The sequence below is a fragment of the Staurois parvus genome, unplaced genomic scaffold, assembly GCF_062004578.1.
Source record: "Staurois parvus isolate SC_StPar_1 unplaced genomic scaffold, SC_StPar_1.0 ptg001098l, whole genome shotgun sequence".
Taxonomy (NCBI): domain Eukaryota; kingdom Metazoa; phylum Chordata; class Amphibia; order Anura; family Ranidae; genus Staurois; species Staurois parvus.
Window position 1 is genome coordinate 1,133,303 of NW_028318894.1, and position 22,114 is coordinate 1,155,416.

The 22,114-nt window shown below is 44.2% G+C and overlaps 1 protein-coding gene across 1 annotated transcript in view; it reads right to left on the bottom strand.

The window, feature by feature from the left end:
* LOC149440285 (uncharacterized) overlaps positions 1-22,114 on the bottom strand; it is a 43,628-nt gene that overhangs the window by 15,277 nt on the left and 6,237 nt on the right. The window contains 2 exon segments of the mRNA XM_089658840.1: positions 888-1,119; positions 6,396-7,600. Coding sequence (XP_089514966.1) covers positions 888-1,119; positions 6,396-7,600 — 1,437 coding nt within the window.

A 22,114-nucleotide genomic window follows, 5' to 3' on the forward strand; every position in this document is an offset into this window, starting at 1 on the left:
AATCAATCACCAGAGGGCATCTCCATCTTGAGATAATTTCCTTGCACAACATTTTGGCCACAGTGGACGCATCCTCTTTGTTAGTGATAAAAACCTCCGGCCATTTGGAAAATGTATCCACTATAACCAGCAGATACTTACCTCTCTTGTTAGGCATGTGTGTAAAATCAGTCTGTAATTCCTCAAAAGGACGCTGTGGTGGAGGAAGATGGTCATGTTGGCCATACTGATATCCTCTATTATTGTTCCTCAAACAAATAACACACCTTCCTAACTGATCTTGCACCCGTTGGGACAAATTCTGAATACAAAATGCTTTTTCATTTCCTGCAAAGTCCTCTGCCATCCTCTGTGCCCTATGCCATGAAACTGCTATAAGCACCGGTGCACTGTGCTGAGGTATCCCTATGATCCCCTCTTTGGACATCAGACCATTCTAGTCCAATGTCAAACCTTTGTCTTTCCAATATTGAATATCCTCTTTAGTGCCTGTGTACTGTAATTCTGTGAGTAACTGTTGTTCCGGGAGCATGGGCGGCTCTAACATAGTCAAAACAAGGCTGGCAGACTCCTGTGAAGACTGCAGCTTCCTTGGCCGTACGGTCAGCCAATGCATTACCCAGAGCTATGGGGTCATGTGAAGATGTGTGGGCTTTACATGTGATACCAGCAATAGTACGGGGCTTGTGTATGGCTTCCAAAAGATCATTCACTAAAGATGCATGAGATCCCCTGCCAAATCTTGCCAAAATCCTGCACTACATCAAATGTGTACTTGGAATCTGTGTAAATGTTAACATCTTTCCTTCAAATAATTCACAGACACAGGTCAGGGCTATGAGTTCTGCAGCCTGTGCTGAGATAAGGCAGGGCTTTGCTTCCCATACCTTATCTGGGAGTTGAACGACCGCATAACCTGCCAAGTAGACATTGTCATTAGGTCTTGTACATGAACCATCTACAAAGATATCAACATTCCCTTCTACTGGCTCTTCCAACATGTCAGCTCTGGGAGTAGTGTCTTCATGTATAACTGGAACACAATCATGTTCCTCGGGAGGAATGTCAGATTCTGACTTCAAACCAAGCATGCCATTTAAAACAGCAATTGGTCCTGAACTTGGAGAGTATTTAATAGATAAATGAACAGTGGAAGTGAGAATGACCTCATACAAACTGGCTCTTTGGGCTGTCATGAGTTGTGTGGGAAGATTCTTCAGAATTTGTAATACGTGATGTGTGGTATGTAACACGGTGTTATGTCCCAATGTCATAGCCATAGATGCCTCCACTCCCATTTTCTATCCCTGCATAACTGCCTGTATATACAGTGGGGATCGAAAGTTTGGGCACCCCAGCTAAAAATTTGTATTAATGTGCATAAAGAAGCCAAGGAAAGATGGAAAAATCTCCAAAAGGCATCAAATTACAGATTAGACATTCTTATAATATGTCAACAAAAGTTAGATTTTATTTCCATCATTTACACTTTCAAAATAACAGAAAACAAAAAAATGGCATCTGCAAAAGTTTGGGCACCCTGCAGAGTTAATATCTTGTACTGCCCCCTTTGGCAAGTATCACAGCTTGTAAACGCTTTTTGTAGCCAGCCAAGAGTCTTTCAATTCTTGTTTGAGGTATCTTTGCCCATTCTTCCTTACAAAAGTCTTCCAGTTCTTTGAGATTTCTGGGCTGTCTGTCACGCACTGCTCTTTTAAGGTCTATCCATAGATTTTCAATGATGTTGAGGTCAGGAGATTGTGAAGGCCATGGCAAAACCTTCAGTTTACGCCTCTTGATGTAATCCCCCGTGGATTTCCAGGTGTGTTTAGGATCATTATCCATTTGTAGAAGCCATCCTCTCTTTAACTTCAGCTTTTTCACAGATGGCATCAAGTTACCATCCAAAATTTGCTGAAATTTTATTGAATCCATTTTTCCTTCTACTCGTGAGATGTTCCCTGTGCCACTGGCTGCAACACAACCCCAAAGCATGATTGATCCAACCCCATGCTTCACAGTTGGACAGAGGTTCTTTTCATTAAATTCTGTGCCCCTTCTTCTCCAAACGTACCTTTGCTCATTCCAGCCAAAAAGTTCAATTTTAACCTCATCGGTCCACAGAACTTGTTTCCAAAATGCATCAGGCTTGTATATATGTTCATTTGCAAAGTTCAAACGATGATTTTTGTGGTGAGGACATAGAAGAGGTTTTCTTCTGATGACTCTTCCATGAAGACCATATTTGTACAAGTATCTCTTTATAGTGGAATAGTGTACCACAACTCCAGTGTCTGCCAGATCTTTCTGGAGAGATCGTGCAGTCAAACGTGGGTTTTGAATTGTTTTTCTCACAATCCTGCGAGCTGTTCTGTCTGATATTTTTCTTGGTCTTCCAGATCTTGCTTTAACTTCCACTGTTCCTGATGACTGCCATTTCTTAATTACATTCCGAACAGAGGATATTGACATTTGAAAACGCTTTGCTATCTTCTTATAGCCTTCTCCAGCTTTGTGAGCGTCAACTATTTTCAGTTTCAGTTTTCTAGACAACTGCTTAGAAGAACCCATGGCGCTGATTGTTGGGGCAAGGTCAGATGAGTCTGGGCATTTAAAACCTTTGAGACTGACATCACCTGGTCTTCCCAGACGATGATTGAGAACAATCCATGACACTGGCAGGTCTCAGCTTAGCAAAGGGGGCAGTGCATGCTATAAATTCTGCAGGGGGCCCAAACTTTTGCAGACGCTTTTTTTTTGTTTTCTGTTATTCTGAAAGTGTAAATGATGGAAATAAAATCTAACTTTTGTTGACATATTATAAGAATGTCTAATCTGTAATTTGATGCCTTTTGGAGATTTTTCCATCTTTCCTTGGCATCTTTATGCACATTAATACAAATTTTTAGCTGGGGTGCCCAAACTTTCGATCCCCACTGTATATATAATTCCTAACTCTGGTGTTATCAGATTTCATCCTGCCTCTTCTTTCCAGACCTTCTTAAATCTTTTTAGGAACTCCATAGTTGATTCCTTGCTGCTCTGCTTACAAGCAACTGCTGTATCTAGTGACTGCTTATCTTTCCACAACCTCTGCATTTCTGCAGCCAACTCCATCCACATCTGTTCCCGACATGGTAGTTCTCCACTCATATTCCACAGCCAGTTTAAATGGTTCATGAAGCTCATAAATACCAGCACGTTGGTCCAATCCCAACCTGATTCCATATCATATCCCAAAATTCCATCGATGATTATCCTAATGTGAACATTGTTGCCCCTGAGTTGCTCTTTTCAAGTAGTTAATGTCAGCAGTGGGGTTTTCCGAGGATCAGGACAACCCTTTATAATTCCATTAACGTCATTCATTTCCATTGGCTCTATCACCACATCACATCCCACAATGATGGAAGGGTAAGCTTGGGTGGCTCCCTCGTCGTCTTCTGTGTCTTTTCTGGATGTCATATGATACTTACCAAATTCTTCTGAATTATCCTGCTCCGGCCAACTCACCTCTTCTGCTGAATCTTCTGACATCTCACTTGCTGCGTCCCTCTCCTGTACTGTCTGCTCTTGTAACATGGATGTCTGTCCTCCTGATTTCATTGCCTTGCTTACTACCTTGCCTTTTTTACTTTTTTCCATCTTGGTCCTGGGCAACGGAGCAGTCACAGTTTGCTGCATCTGGTCTAATGTCCTTCCCAATGTAACTTTTGTTTCTTTCCACTCTTTATTAATTTCACGCATTGATAAACTTCAACCTGACTCTTCTTCCGAAGAATCTTCCCCATCACCACCGATCACTGCCAAATGGACTCCTTTATCAGTGAGAGACTCTTGGGCTGGGGCAGAGTGTAATGCATGTCTCCTCCGATTATGTGACAACAAATAATCCTCATCCTTAGGGAGCGGAGTATACAGCTGAATATAATCAGGAAGCGCAGTGGCAGGCGTCAAAGTGCCATAAAAAGGATTATTACTGTGTTTAGCTACTGGGGCAGAAGGGATTGGTGTCGGGTACTTATATCCTGGGCCATACTTCAACCAATTCAATGCTCCCCCTCTCATATATTTCATATCCCACTCAGGATCTGGACCAAAATAGGAAAAGTCAGTTTTATCCCCTAAACATATCCCCTTTATCATATCCATGTGAAAATCATCATTGTCCCCATCTCTGGGAAAAGGACTGGCACTCCCCATGGTTGAACTCCACCCCACCAGACTGTCCACTCATGGGACAAGACAACAATCCCAAGGTGACACTCAGGTAACATATTCTTTACATGTCTCATTAGCTGGTAGTTGGGATTTTTCTAGAGATGATCCGTCTTCCTTAGTAAATTTCTTTAACAGTTTTCTTCCTCTGATTACTTTACACGGTGGCTCCGGAGGGTCTGGGTACTTCCCCTTACCTTGGGAGTTTCCCATCATCACTGCAAAGCAAAGAAGCAATATTATGTGAGCTGGCCTATGTGTTTCTGTCCCGCTGATGACTCTTTGTGCCGGGTGAAGCTGGACTGAACTCACGTAGATCTCCGACAAAATTCTCCTCAACTGCACAAGTGCTTCAAGGTCAATGGAGAAATTTCCTCGCTGAGTAGATGGGGCGTCTCACAGTCCTACAGAGACTTAGAATACATCTACTGAACAGTTTCTCTAGTTACAAGCGTACATAATCACTGAACACACTACTCTGTATGATTGTATGGAGGACATACACACATTTCTTATACATCAACCTAGGTTCTGTTTAACCCCACGAGCTCCCAAAGCTCCAGCGGACAATTGCTCGTGCTACCGCAGCACAGAGGCTTGGTGGAGATAGGGGGCAATCAGGGCAAAGGAAGACAAAAAATGCTCACTTACCTCCGATGGCCGATCCTATCCCACTTCTGTCAGGAACATCAATTTATGCCGGCCTCCTCCTCCATACAAACATCCAGTTCAAAGTACTTTGGGAATAATGCAAGTCAGACATCTAGATGTGTGATGCAAAATGTGACTTCTTTATTATTCATCAAGCTTTAAGTAATAAATGAGAATGCGGCATATTTCAGGCGGTTTCCATAAAGCACCAATCAGAATACAGAATAGAGATTTCAGTAAACTTCTCCATGGCGCGTCATAACAAAAATACAACAGGATAGTGACTTCTGTGATTTCTATAAACAAGAAATGTGTGCATAGATACCAGCATTCACATCCCACGGGAACATCTTGTATGTACAACAAACCAGTTAGTAGGCACAAAGCAAAAGTGAGTGAACTATGAACCCTTTCATATAGTAGGTGGAGCTAATTACTGATTCTTAGCAACATCTAAGGGACAAATAGGGTTTTTTTTTTGTTTAAAATCAATGGTTGGTTTAATCCTGAGGTTTTATTCAATGTATGTTCATTAATATCTAGTGCTCATAAATGTAGCTCCAACTAGTGGCCATAGTGAGGTATTGGTTCCAAAATGCCTCACTCAGCAAAAACCGTTTAATACATTATGGCCACTAGATGGAGCCAATGATCATAGGAAATCACTGTGTGAAATAAAATAAGACCAACATGTGACATGGCTGAATGAATGCTGGTCATATTAGTTCATCTATTCTCTAAGTGGGGTGGTAACTATTGGGCCAATCCCTTTTACAAACCACACATAATATCGCCCTTCAAAGTGAAAACAGAAACGATTTGCACAAAATCAAATAGAAATATCTTCCGGTGGATCCCCTCTACCCAGACCCCATATGTAGACATAGAACAACAAGCTGTGTTCCCTCTCGTGCCGCACTCCTCCAACCACCCAAACCCACACAGAAGCAAAGGGAAATGAGAGGAAAGTTCCCCCCTAGTTTGGGGCGGAGTTCTCCTTCCCTCCTGTTGGGGGATGGGAGAAGGATGGACTGAAGACAGAGAGACGCTTCGGGGTCACCACTGTTCTGTAGAGCCTTGAAATGAAGGACATCAACTTCAGAAGTTCTTGTTGTCTGTGTAAAGTTCCCCGATAACGAGATCTGGGCTCTCCCGGCTTCTAGCTCTGTAACCCGCTATATCATTATCAGGAAACGCAACTCCGACACCCAAGAAGGGCTGAAGTTGTGTCCTTCATTTCCAGGATCTACTGACCACTCTGCACCCCGACATTTACTGCACTTCATCCATGTCTTTGGGGGCCTCTCATCTCCTTATGAACTGTTTCTTCCATGATAAAGATCAGCCATGGAGTATATCTGAGGTGTATATCAGGGTGTGCTTCTTCCCCACATGAGAGCTGGGATGTCCAGCAACATTCATCTAGAAGACATTTCCCGCACTCAAGGCACTAATACACCTCCAGGGTTGTGTGGGACCCCTGATGTACAGGAAGAATGTACTTGAGTGAGGAACATTTCCTTCACTCAGGACAGGAAAGTAGCTTCTCCTCCATGTGAGATCTCTGATGTTTGGAAAGACTGGACTTCTCTGAAAAACATTTCCCACACTCAGGACAGGAATACGGCTTCTTCCCCGTATGAGATCTCTGATGTGTGTAAAGACTGGACTTCTCTGAAAAAAATTTCCCACACTCAGGACAGGAATATGGCTTCTCGCTCGTGTGAGACCTCTGATGTCTGTAAAGATGGGAATTCATTGAAAAACATTTCCCGCACTCAGGACAGGAATACGGCTTCTCACCTGTGTGAGATCTCTGATGTATGTAAAGACTGTACTTCCCTGAAAAACATTTCCCACACTCAGGACAGGAATATGGCTTCTCCCCCGTGTGAGATCGCTGGTGTGTGTAAAGATTGGACTTCCTTGTAAAACATTTCCCACACTCAGGACAGGAACATGCCTTCTCCTCCGTGTGAGATCTCTGATGCCTGTAAAGATGGGACTTCCTTGAAAAACATTTCCCGCACTCAGGACAAGAATAAGGCTTCTCCCCCGTGTGAGATCTCTGATGTCTATAAAGATGGGACTTCTCTGAAAAACATTTCCCGCACTCAGAACAGGAATACGGCTTCTCACCCGTGTGAAATCTCTGATGTCTGTATAGATAGGACTTTGTTGAAAAACATTTTCCGCACTCAGAACAGGAATACGGCTTCTCCCCTGTGTGAGATCTCTGATGTTTGTAAAGACTGGACTTCTCTGAAAAACATTTCCCGCACTCAGGACAGGAATACGGCTTCTCCCCCGTGTGAGATCTTTTATGCACATTAAAATGGGATATATAATGGAAACCCTTCCCGCACTCAGTACAGGAGAATCTCTTCCCTGTTGGAAGGCCGGCCCGATCCCGCACAGTCTGAGGTTCCTCAGGATACGAGGAATCCGATGGTCCATCTACACTGGGTGGTGCCGGATGGACATTGGAGGGAGCCGGGTTTTCTCCTGGACTATACTGTGTGATGTCCTCATCTTCTACTTTCCAGTCTGGAGACAAAGTGAGACAATCCTCGGAGGTTTTCCTCATCTCCCGGCCATGGACTAAAATACAAAGACAAAGAGGATTACTAGACAGGAGCTGATTGGTTCCCCAAACCAGGACTCCGCCCACATCAGGCAGCTTGGTCTCTGAGGAGCTTACAATTCCACCCTCAAGGGAACTAGGAAATGGCTCCTCTGATCTCCTACCAGGTCATTTCTTTATTCATGGACCTTAGTCAGAGAGTGAGGAAACAACCAGAACTGTCTTTTATAGGAGGGACAGTGATGAGGGGATTATAGGACGAGGGTCCCCACCCCCTCTATCACTCATCGCCATCTTCCCAACACAAGAAGTACTGCACTTCCTGATTTAGTCCATGATTTAGTCATGAAGAACAGCGGGGCTGAGCCCCACCAGAGGTCAGAGAGTGAGGATGGGGGGAGAACAACCAAGATGAAGACTGGACTGATCCTGAAGACCACCATCATTGGGGTATTGACTCCTCCCTCATTATCATTTTCTGTTTAAGGGTCCAAAGTTGGAGGATGTTATAACATTATTATCACCATGTAAAAGTCTGTGCTCCAATCACATCATCCGATATAAAATGTCCAGCTGGGAGGAAATGGGGGGAACAAATGAGAACCCATATTATGTGTATATATAGCAGTGGGGGGAGGAGGGAGAGCAGAAGTCAGGAGTATGTAATGTACAACAAAGAGTATATAGTGCAGGGGTCAGGAGTATGTAATGTACAACATAGAGTATATAGTGCAGGGGTCAGGAGGATGTAATGTACAACATAGAGTATATAGTGCAGGGGTCAGGAGTATGTAATTTACAACAGAGTATATAGTGCAGGGGTCAGGAGTATGTAATGTACAACATAGAGTATATAGTGCAAGGGTCAGGAGTATGTAATGTACAACATAGAGTATATAGTGCAGGGGTCAGGAGTATGTAATGTACAACAGAGTATATAGTGCAGGGGTCAGGAGTATGTAATGTACAACGGAGTATATAGTGCAGGGGTCAGGAGGATGTAATGTACAACAAAGAGTATACAGTGCAGGGGTCAGGAGTATGTAATGTACAACATAGAGTATATAGTGCAGGGGTCAGGAGTGTGTAATGTACAACATAGTGTATATAGTGCAGGGGTCAGGAGTATGTAATGTACAACATAGAGTATATAGTGCAGGGGTCAGGAGTACGTAATGTACAAGTTATATAGTATAAGGGTCAGGACTCACAGTATTAGTATTCTGTAATCAGTAGAAGCTTAAAAGTTTACTGTAGACAACATGTAGAGGTGAGCTGGGATTAAACCATCAAGAAACAGGTTAGATTGGAGGTGAGCAAATCCTTGGACAGAGGGGTGGCGGTGGACGTGATATACTCGGACAGAGGGGTGGCGGTGGGCGTGTTATACTCGGACAGAGGGCTGGCGGTGGGCGTGGCATACTCGGACAGAGGGCTGGCGGTGGGCATGGCACACATGGACAGAGGGCTGGTGGTGGGTGTGGTATACTCGGACAGAGGGGTGGCTGTGGACATGGTATACTCGGACAGAGGGGTGGCGGTGGACGTGGTATACTTGGACAGAGGGCTGGTGGTGGGCGTGGCATACTCAGACAGAGGGGTGGCTGTGGACATGGTATACTTGGACAGAGGGGTGGCGGTGGACGTGATATACTTGGACAGGGGGGTGGCAGTGGACGTGGTATACTTGGACAGAGGGGTGGTGGTGGATGTGGTATACCTGGACAGAGGGATGGCGGTGGACGTGGTATACTTGGACAAAGGGGTGGCTGTGGACGTGCTATACTTAAACAGAGGGGTGGCGGTGGATGTGGTATACTTGAACAGAGGGGTGGCGGTGGATGTGGTATACTTGAACAGAGGGGTGGTGGTGGACGTGGTATACTTGGACAGAGGGGTGGTGGTGGACGTGGTATACTTGGACAGAGGGGTGGTGGTGGACGTGGTATACTTGGACACAGTTCCCCACATGGCTAATGTGTAAGGTAAAGTCTATGGGTGGAGAAATCTGAATGTAAATGGATAGAAAACTGGCTAAAAGATCGTATTCAGAGAGTTAATGATTCATACTCTGAATGGTCTAGGGGTGTCAGTGGTGTACCCCAAGGTTCAGTGTTATTAGTGGGGTACCCCAAGGTTCAGAGTTATTAGTGGGGTTCCCCAAGGTTCAGTGTCATCAGTGGTGTACCCCAAGGCTCAGTGTCATCAGTGGTGTACCCCAAGGTTCATTGTTAGCGGGGTACCCCAAGGTTCAGTGTGATTAGTGGGGGACCCCAAAGTTCAGTGTTATTAGTAGTGTACCCCAAGGTTCAGTGTCATCAGTAGTGTACCCCAAGGTTCAGTGTCATCAGTGGGGTTACCCAAGGTTCAGTGTTATTAGTGGGGTACCCCAAGGCTCAGTGTTTCTGCCCGGCCTATGGCCAGATGGTGGCCAGGCAAGCACATCGTCCCTCTGGGTGGAAGCCGTATGGTGTCCTTCCAAGCATGTGCAGTTTGCATGCCCGCAGAGCCACACGATCTGTCACCGGCCACGTATCTCAGACACGGCCAATGACAGATCTGTGTACCAGCCCCGTTGTCAGTACCATGTGATCTGCTGTGCCCAATCACTACAAGTCACATGACAGTTGTATACAATGGATGGCTTAATTTTCTTTCCAAAAAATAACCAAAAATTATGAAAAAAAACCCCAAGTTTTTCTTTGTTTCTGTTATAAAAGTTTTCAAATAAATAATTGTTCTTTATAAATTTAGTCCGAGATGTATTCTGCTACATGTCTTTGGTGAAAATAACCCAAATTAGGATTTATGATTTAGTCTGAAGGGAAGTTATAGAGTTCACAAACTATGGGAGATATCTGAAAATTGATCAATCCTGAAGTACTGACAGTCAATCTCATTTCTTGAGGTCCAAGAATGTCAGAACAGTACAGATATCCCCCAAATGTCAGAACGGTACAGATATCCCCCAAATGTCAGGACAGTACAGATATCCCCCAAATGTCAGGACAGAACAGATATCCCCCAAATGTCAGGACAGTACAGATATCCCCCAAATTTCAGGACAGTACAGATATCCCCCCAAATGTCAGGACAGTACAGAAATCCCCCAAATTTCAGGACGGTACAGATATCCCCCAAATGTCAGGACGGTACAGATATCCCCCAAATGTCAGGACGGTACAGATATCCCCCAAATGTCAGAACGGTACAGATATCCCCCAAATGTCAGGACGGTACAGATATCCCCCAAATGTCAGTACGGTACAGATATCCCCCAAATGTCAGAACGGTACAGATATCCCCCAAATGTCAGGACGGTACAGATATCCCCCAAATGTCAGGACAGTACAGATATCCCCCAAATGTCAGGACAGTACAGATATCCTCCAAATGTCAGGACGGTACAGATATCCCCCAAATGTCAGGACGGTACAGATATCCCCCAAATGTCAGGATGGTACAGATATCCCCCAAATGTCAGAACAGTACAGATATCCCCCAAATGTCAGAACAGTACAGATATCCCCCAAATTTCAGGACGGTACAGATATCCCCCAAATGTCAGGATGGTACAGATATCCCCCAAGTTCAGGACAGTACAGATATCCCCCAAATTTTCATTTGGGTACAGTGTTGTATGACCGCGCAATTGTTATTCAAAGTGTGAGAGCGCTGAAACCTGAAAATTGGCCTGGGCAGGAAGGGGGTTAAAGTGCCCGGTATGGAAGGGGTTAGTGGGGTACCCCAAGGTTAAGTGTTATTAGTGGTGTACCCCAAGGTTCAGTGTTATTAGTGGTGTACCCCAAGGTTCAGTGTTATTAGTGGGGTACCCCAAGGTTCAGTTTTATTAGTGGGGTACCCCAGGGTTCAGTGTTATTAGTGGGGTACCCCTAGGCTCAGTGTCATTAGTGGGGTACCCCAGGGTTCAGTGTTATTAGTGGGGTACCCCAAGGTTCAGTTTTATTAGTGGGGTACCCCAGGGTTCAGTGTTATTAGTGAGGTACCCCAAGGTTCAGTGTTATTAGTGGGGTACCCCAAGGTTCAGTGTTATTAGTGGGGTACCCCAAGGGTCAGTGTTATTAGTGGGGTACCCCAAGGTTCAGTGTTATCAGTGGGGTACCCCAAGGTTCAGTGTTATTAGTGGGGTACCCCAGGGATCAGTGTTATTAGTGGGGTACCCCAAGGTTCAGTGTTATTAGTGGGGTACCCCAGGGTTCAGTGTTGGGCCCCTTACTTATTAATATATATATATATAAACAATATGGGGTGTGAGATTATAAATCCCATTCCAGTCTTTGCAGATGACACCAAGCTGTGCCGGGGAATAACGTCCTTACAGGATGTCTCCAATTTACAAGCCGACCTCAATGCTCTGTGTAATTGGGGGGCTATGGGGCCAATGAGGGCTAATGGTGATAAATGTAAGGCTCTGCACTTGGGGGGCTAAGAATATGCATCATACATACTAGGGGGGTACAACTGGGGGGGTCAATGGTGTAGAAAAATCAGGGGGGGGCAATGGTGGAAAATGATCTAAGGGACAATGGGGGAGAAGGATTTGGGGGATCAGTGGTGGAGAAGAATTGGGAAGGTCAATGATGGAGAAGAATCTGGGGGGCAATTGTGGAGAAGAAGCTGGAGGGGTAGGGGTCAGTGGAGGAGAAGGATCTGAGGGGGGGTCATTGGTGGAGAAGGATCTGGGGGTTCTAGTAGATCACAAGCTTAATAATGGCAGCAATGCAAAGCTGCGGGTTCTAAAGTGAGCAAAATCCTCTCTTGTATTAGGAGAGGTATAGACTCCAGAGAGAGAGATATCACCCCCTCCCCCCCGGTACAAATCATTAGTAATACCTCATCTGGAATATGCAGTTCAGTTTTGGGCTCCAATTCACAAAAAGAACATTGGGGAACTGGAGGAAGTACAGAGAAGGGCAACCATACTGATATGAGGCATGGAGGAGATCAGCTATGAGGAAAGATTAGAGGAACTGAATGTATTCTCTACTGAGAAGAGGAGATTAAGGGGGGATATGATCTCCATGTATAATACATAAGGGGGGATATGATCTCCATGTATAATACATAAGGGGGGATATGATCTCCATGTATAATACATAAGGGGGATATGATCTCCATGTATAATACATAAGGGGGGATATGATCTCCATGTATAATACATAAGGGGGGGATATGATCTCCATGTATAATACATAAGGGGGGGATATGATCTCCATGTATAATACATAAGGGGGGATATGATCTCCATGTATAATACATAAGGGGGGGATATGATCTCCATGTATAATACATAAGGGGGGATATGATCTCCATGTATAATACATAAGGGGGATATGATCTCCATGTATAATACATAAGGGGGGATATGATCTCCATGTATAATACATAAGGGGGATATGATCTCCATATATAATACATAAGGGGGGATATGATCTCCATGTATAATACATAAGGGGGGATATGATCTCCATGTATAATACATAAGGGGGGGATATGATCTCCATGTATAATACATAAGGGGGGATATGATCTCCATATATAATACATAAGGGGGGATATGATCTCCATGTATATTACACAAGGGGGGGATATGATCTCCATGTATAATACATAAGGGGGGATATGATCTCCATGTATAATACATAAGGGGGGATATGATCTCCTTGTATAATACATAAGGGGGGATATGATCTCCATGCAGAATACATAAGGGGGGATATGATCACCATGTATAATACATAAGGGGGGGATATGATCACCATGTATAATACATAAGGGGGGATATGATCTCCATGTATAATACATAAGGGGGGGATATGATCTCCATGTATAATACATAAGGGGGGATATGATCTCCATGCAGAATACATAAGGGGGGATATGATCACCATGTATAATACATAAGGGGGGGATATGATCACCATGTATAATACATAAGGGGGGATATGATCTCCATGCAGAATACATAAGGGGGGATATGATCTCCATGTATAATACATAAGGGGGGATATGATCTCCATGTATAATACATAAGGGGGGATATGATCTCCATATATAATACATAAGGGGGGATATGATCTCCATGTATAATACATAAGGGGGGATATGATCTCCATGTATAATACATAAGGGGGGATATGATCTCCATATATAATACATAAGGGGGGATATGATCTCCATGTATATTACACAAGGGGGGGATATGATCTCCATGTATAATACATAAGGGGGGATATGATCTCCATGTATAATACATAAGGGGGGATATGATCTCCATGTATAATACATAAGGGGGGATATGATCTCCATGTATATTACACAAGGGGGGGATATGATCTCCATGTATAATACATAAGGGGGGATATGATCTCCATGTATAATACATAAGGGGGGATATGATCTCCTTGTATAATACATAAGGGGGGATATGATCTCCATGCAGAATACATAAGGGGGGATATGATCACCATGTATAATACATAAGGGGGGGATATGATCACCATGTATAATACATAAGGGGGGATATGATCTCCATGTATAATACATAAGGGGGATATGATCTCCATGTATAATACATAAGGGGGATATGATCTCCATGTATAATACATAAGGGGGATATGATCTCCATGTATAATACATAAGGGGGATATGATCTCCATGTATAATACATAAGGGGGGGATATGATCTCCATGTATAATACATAAGGGGGATATGATCTCCATGTATAATACATAAGGGGGATATGATCTCCATGTATAATACATAAGGGGGATATGATCTCCATGTATAATACATAAGGGGGGATATGATCTCCATGTATAATACATAAGGGGGGATATGATCTCCATATATAATACATAAGGGGGGATATGATCTCCATGTATAATACATAAGGGGGGATATGATCTCCATGTATAATACATAAGGGGGGATATGATCACCATGTATAATACATAAGGGGGGGATATGATCACCATGTATAATACATAAGGGGGGATATGATCTCCATGTATAATACATAAGGGGGATATGATCTCCATGTATAATACATAAGGGGGATATGATCTCCATGTATAATACATAAGGGGGGGATATGATCTCCATGTATAATACATAAGGGGGATATGATCTCCATGTATAATACATAAGGGGGATATGATCTCCATGTATAATACATAAGGGGGATATGATCTCCATGTATAATACATAAGGGGGGATATGATCTCCATGTATAATACATAAGGGGGATATGATCTCCATGTATAATACATAAGGGGGGATATGATCTCCATGTATAATACATAAGGGGGATATGATCTCCATGTATAATACATAAGGGGGGGATATGATCACCATGTAAAATACATAAGGGGGGATATGATCTCCATGTATAATACATAAGGGGGGGATATGATCTCCATGTATAATACATAAGGGGGGATATGATCTCCATGCAGAATACATAAGGGGGGATATGATCACCATGTATAATACATAAGGGGGGGATATGATCACCATGTATAATACATAAGGGGGGATATGATCTCCATGCAGAATACATAAGGGGGGATATGATCTCCATGTATAATACATAAGGGGGGATATGATCTCCATGTATAATACATAAGGGGGGATATGATCTCCATATATAATACATAAGGGGGGATATGATCTCCATGTATAATACATAAGGGGGGATATGATCTCCATGTATAATACATAAGGGGGGATATGATCTCCATATATAATACATAAGGGGGGATATGATCTCCATGTATATTACACAAGGGGGGGATATGATCTCCATGTATAATACATAAGGGGGGATATGATCTCCATGTATAATACATAAGGGGGGATATGATCTCCATGTATAATACATAAGGGGGGATATGATCTCCATGTATATTACACAAGGGGGGGATATGATCTCCATGTATAATACATAAGGGGGGATATGATCTCCATGTATAATACATAAGGGGGGATATGATCTCCTTGTATAATACCTAAGGGGGGATATGATCTCCATGCAGAATACATAAGGGGGGATATGATCACCATGTATAATACATAAGGGGGGGATATGATCACCATGTATAATACATAAGGGGGGATATGATCTCCATGTATAATACATAAGGGGGATATGATCTCCATGTATAATACATAAGGGGGATATGATCTCCATGTATAATACATAAGGGGGATATGATCTCCATGTATAATACATAAGGGGGATATGATCTCCATGTATAATACATAAGGGGGGGATATGATCTCCATGTATAATACATAAGGGGGATATGATCTCCATGTATAATACATAAGGGGGATATGATCTCCATGTATAATACATAAGGGGGATATGATCTCCATGTATAATACATAAGGGGGGATATGATCTCCATGTATAATACATAAGGGGGGATATGATCTCCATATATAATACATAAGGGGGGATATGATCTCCATGTATAATACATAAGGGGGGATATGATCTCCATGTATAATACATAAGGGGGGATATGATCTCCATGTATAATACATAAGGGGGATATGATCTCCATGTATAATACATAAGGGGGATATGATCTCCATGTATAATACATAAGGGGGGGATATGATCTCCATGTATAATACATAAGGGGGATATGATCTCCATGTATAATACATAAGGGGGATATGATCTCCATGTATAATACATAAGGGGGATATGATCTCCATGTATAATACATAAGGGGGGGATATGATCTCCATGTATAATACATAAGGGGGATATGATCTCCATGTATAATACATAAGGGGGATATGATCTCCATGTATAATACATAAGGGGGGATATGATCTCCATGTATAATACATAAGGGGGGATATGATCTCCATATATAATACATAAGGGGGGATATGATCTCCATGTATAATACATAAGGGGGGATATGATCTCCATGTATAATACATAAGGGGGGGATATGATCTCCATGTATAATACATAAGGGGGGATATGATCTCCATATATAATACATAAGGGGGGATATGATCTCCATGTATATTACACAAGGGGGGGATATGATCTCCATGTATAATACATAAGGGGGGATATGATCTCCATGTATAATACATAAGGGGGGATATGATCTCCTTGTATAATACATAAGGGGGGATATGATCTCCATGCAGAATACATAAGGGGGGATATGATCACCATGTATAATACATAAGGGGGGGATATGATCACCATGTATAATACATAAGGGGGGATATGATCTCCATGCAGAATACATAAGGGGGGATATGATCTCCATGTATAATACATAAGGGGGGATATGATCTCCATGTATAATACATAAGGGGGGATATGATCTCCATGTATAATACATAAGGGGGGGATATGATCTCAATGTATAATACATAAGGGGGGATATGATCTTCATGTATAATACATAAGGGGGGATATGATCTCCATGTATATTACATAAGGGGGGGATATGATCACCATGTATAATACATAAGGGGGGGATATGATCTCCATGTATAATACATAAGGGGGGGTTGCTGTAGGAAAGTCCTGGATTCTTTCTTGGATACACAGAATATAACTGGATATAACATTTATAGGGAACGTTGATCCAGGGAATATCCGATTGCCTCTCGGGGTGTCAGGAAGGAATTTTTTCCTCTGCAGGAGCAGATTGGATCGTGCTTTGCTGGGTTTTTGCCTTCTGGTGGATCAGCTGTGGGTGTCGGATTATAACTTTTATTTTTAATGGTAAAACTAGATGGATGTCTTTTTTCAGCCAGACTAACTATGTAACTATGTAGGTCCCACACCGCTGCCTCCCATCTCCTGAGACTGCACTCAGTGACTTGGGTCTGAGACACTACAGACATATCCCTCCACCCGGCACAGCCAGCAGATAACAGAGAAGGTCCCCTGGAGGAGTCAGGCACAAGGCAGGAGACCCCAGTCACATGTCCTGGGTGCCTACATTATGCAATGCTTATAGGAAAAATCAACATTTTGCTGCCAGCTGAACCCCAGAACCTCCATAAATCCAGTCTAGATACATAAATTGTGTCTTCAGCACAGAGAAGGAAGATTATCCGAGAGAAATCCAGGAATACAGGACGGGGAACACAGCTCAGGAAAGTGACCAGGGGATTACAGGCTGATATCACCCAGTCCCCGCCCTACTCTGGACCAATCAGTGAGCAGTATGGGTGGAGGAATGGATTTAGTGTTCATGACCCACCTGTGCTGATCTCTGTAGGAGTGTCCTCCTCTATAAATGTCCCCGTTATTCCATCCTCCTCCATAGACTGCTGATCATCCCTCACATACGCCTCTTCTTCTTCTGCTTTCACCTCAAATTCTATATCGATTGGATCTCCACTCTAAATCAAGGAAATGAGAGAAAATATCACATCAAAAAATTCACACATCCCTCCTACAAGTCCATGTTCTAGATGCTCCACCCCACCAACCTTGTAATAGTGAGGGATGGTGTGACCTTCCTGTGTGGAATCCCGGGAATACAGAGGACGGGGAAATCTCTCTGGTGGGTTCCTGGTATTAGGTGGCTCCATCATATCCTTGTGTCCTTCTGAAAACTCCTCCATCACTCCATACTCCTCATCCTCCTCTTTATACTCTTCTTTAACATCAATATTATCATCCCCGAGGATTCCACTCTGAAAGATATAATAAAACATTCATTATAACAAACATGCTGTGTATAAATCACAACTACCAATAATTGTCATCATCTACCTGATGATGGTGAGGGATGGTGTGACCTTCCTGTGTGGAATCCCGGGAATACAGAGGACGGGGACATCTCTCTGGTGGGTTCCCATGACTGGATCCATCTGTAGGAAACACACACACTGACTGAATCCATTGTTTCTATGTGTTTATCAGATGATGGGGGATCTAGGTGGATCCTCCGTACTGCTCTCTCCTTTACAATAAAGTCTCCTCTTACCCGGTGATGTGAGGGGCGGCTGATTGTCCATCATGACGTCCTTGTAGAGATCCTTGTGTCCTTCTAAATACTCCCACTCCTCCATGGAGAAATAGACAGTGACACCCTGACACCTTATAGGAACCTGACACACACAATGATACAGTCACCATCCAGACACATCCCTTGTCTGTTACTGGAGAATGTCCCAGAATTCCCGGCACCGCTCACCTCTCCTGTCAGCAGCTCAGTGATCTCTCTGGTGACTTCTAGAATCTTCTTCTTCTTTCTCTCTTCTATCAGGGAGGGAGGTGGAGGCAATGTGATGTCATATGATCTCCAGACTTCACAGGAGGAAAACTCTACATCTGAACACAAATAGTCACATCAAATGATATTCCCAGAATCCTCCTCACCTCTCCATTCAGGTCTCCATTTTATTAAAGCCCCACTTCAGGCTGAGGTATAATTCCCCCCCACAGGACCCCCACACTACGCAGGGTATAGGCTTGTTGCAGCATTCTGATGTCATTACATACAACGCAGGACCAACAGTCCCACTTTACATGTGAGGATACCAAGGGACCCCACATCCTAAGAGCATCAGAAAAAAGCCAGATGGAGGAACATTGGGAGGAGGAGCTGTGAGGTCAGTGTGATGTCATAGGATTCTCTGACTCTGGATGGAGGGACATTGGGAGGAGGAGCTGTGAGGTCAGTGTGATGTCATAGGATTCTCTGACTCTGGATGGAGGGACATTGGGAGGAGGAGCTGTGATGTCAGTGTGATGTCATAGGATTCATAGAATCCATGGAAATTCAGCTGGTTCAGCAGGGATCGCTCACATTTCCATCCATGTGTGGCCACTGCCGGATAAAAGCCACTCCCCCAGCGGCTGCAGCCAATAGCTTCAGTGCTGATCTGTGTATTCTGAGAGTGGAGGAACCCCCCATTGTCAGAATACAAGAGTGCAGCGGGGAGGATTCCCCCATCCACCTCCAATGTGTGGATGGGGGGATCGCTTCTATTTCCTTCCATGACCTTTTTGTCCACTCACCCAGACCCAGTGGTCGGAAAGGTGGTGGGGTTGGTTTGCTTCTATCCCCACTGAGCACCTTTGAAGTCCCCCCTAACCCTCCCTCTCTAGCCTTCTCTTCTTTCCAGACTCACTGCATCCGGCTGTTTTCTCCCATTTCTACGAGGATTGCAGTGATCTATCGGCCTCCTGGACCCGTGTCCCGCTTTCTTGATGACTTCTCTGCCTGGCTACCCTACTTTCTCTCCTCTGAACTACCCGCTATCATTCTCAGAGATTTTAACATCCCTATTAATGTTGACAACCCGGCTACATCCCAACTCTGCAACCTAACCTCATCTTTTTCCTTAATGCAGTGGACACCGTCCTCCGCTCACTCTGATGGGAATACATTAGACCTTGTTTTCTCCCATCTTTGCACTCCCTACAACCTCACAAACACCCCCTTTCCTCTCTCTGATCACAATCTCATCACCTTCACAGTCTCCTCATCTTCAAACACCTATCCCTCCAAGCAGCAAACAATTACCTGCAGAAACCTTCACAACTTGAACCCGGCTCCTTTCCACTCTGCAACTGACCAACTCTATGACAGAATCTCTCCCCTGTCCTGCCCTTACCTGGCCACTGCTGTCTACAACAGTTCCATTTCATCCACATTAGACTCACTTGCTCCTCTAACAACACAAAGCATCAGGCCCCGACCATTACATCCGCGGGCAGACTGATGACACCAGAAATCTTAGGAGACATAGTCGTGCACTGGAGCGATTGTGGCGTAAAACCGAATCCCAGCAAGCATTCACCCGATATAAATCTGCTTTCTTCACATACAATTCCTCCCTCCATGCTGCCAAACAAGACGACTTTGTCACTCTTATTAATACCTTGTCATCCAGTCCTTGTCGTCTCTTCTCTACTTTTAACTCTCTACTTTCTCCACCTCCACCCAGTACGCCACTCACTGCTCATGAGATTGCAAATCATTTCAAAAACAAGATTGATGCAATTCGTAGGGGCATCACCACTGCACAGACATCCATCCCACTTAGCATACCTTATACTAAACCTCCCTCAACACTTTCCTCTTTTGACCTTCTACTACCGAAGAGGTCACTAAGGTTTCTCAGAAGCCCGTCTCACTACCTGCCCCCTGGATCCTGTCCCCTCACAACTACTACGGTCACCCTCTTCTTCCATCCTATGCTCCCTCACTCACATCTTCAATCTTTCCCTCTCTACTGGTGCCTTCCCCTCCCCTCTAAAGCATGTGCACATCATTCCCATACTTAAAAAGCCCTCCCTGGACCCCACCAACCTGAACAACTTAAGACCCATCTCCCTGCTGCCATTTACCTCTAAACTCCTAGAATGCTTAGTCTGCAATCGCCTGAGCTCCCACCTCACCGACAACAACCTTCTTCACCCTTTACAGTCTGGCTTTCACTCACTACACTCCACTGACACCGCCCTACTAAACCTCACTAATGATCTACTAACTGCTAAAACCAATGACCACTACTCCGGACTCACCCCAACCAATGGCCACTACTCCATACTAATCCCAACCAATGGCCACTACTCCGTACTCATCCCAACCAATGGCTACTACTCCGTACTCATCCCAACCGATGGCCACTACTCCGTACTCATCCCAACCAATGGTCACTACTCCGTACTCATCCCAACCAATGACCACTACTCCGTACTCATCCCAACCAATGACCACTACTCCGTACTCATCCCAACCGATGGTCACTACTCCGTACTCATCCCAACCGATGGTCACTACTCCGTACTCATCCCAACCGATGGTCACTACTCCGTACTCATCCCAACCGATGGTCACTACTCCGTACTCATCCCAACCAATGACCACTACTCCGTACTCATCCCAACCAATGACCACTACTCCGTACTCATCCCAACCAATGGTCACTACTCCGTACTCATCCCAACCGATGGCCACTACTCCGCACTCATCCCAACCGATGGCCACTACTTCTTACTCATCCGAACCAATGACCACTACTCCGTACTATTCCCAACCAATGACCACTTCTCCGTTCTCATCCCAACCAATGGCCACTACTCCGTACTCATCCCAACCAATGGCGACTACTCCGTACTCATCACAACCAATGACCACTACTCCGTACTCATCCCAACCAATGGTCACTACTCCGTACTCATCCCAACCGATGGCCACTACTCCGCACTCATCCCAACCGATGGCCACTACTCCGTACTATTCCCAACCAATGACCACTACTCCGTTCTCATCCCAACCAATGGCCACTACTCCGTACTCATCCCAACCAATGACGACTACTCCGTACTCTTACTACTTAACCTCTCTGCGGCTTTTGATACTGTTTACCATCCCCTCCTCCTCAAAAAACTCCACTCTCTTGGCCTCCGAGACTCTGCTCTCTCCTGGTTCTCCTCCTACCTATCACAGCGCTTCATCAGCATTACCTATAATGCTGCCACCTCTCCCTCAGTTCCTATTTCTGTAGAGGTCCATCAAGGCTCTGTCCTTAGACCCCTTCTCTTCTCCATCTACACCTCCTCCCTTGGTCACTTGATAAACTCCCACGGCTTTAAGTACCATCTCTGTGCTGATGACACACAAATC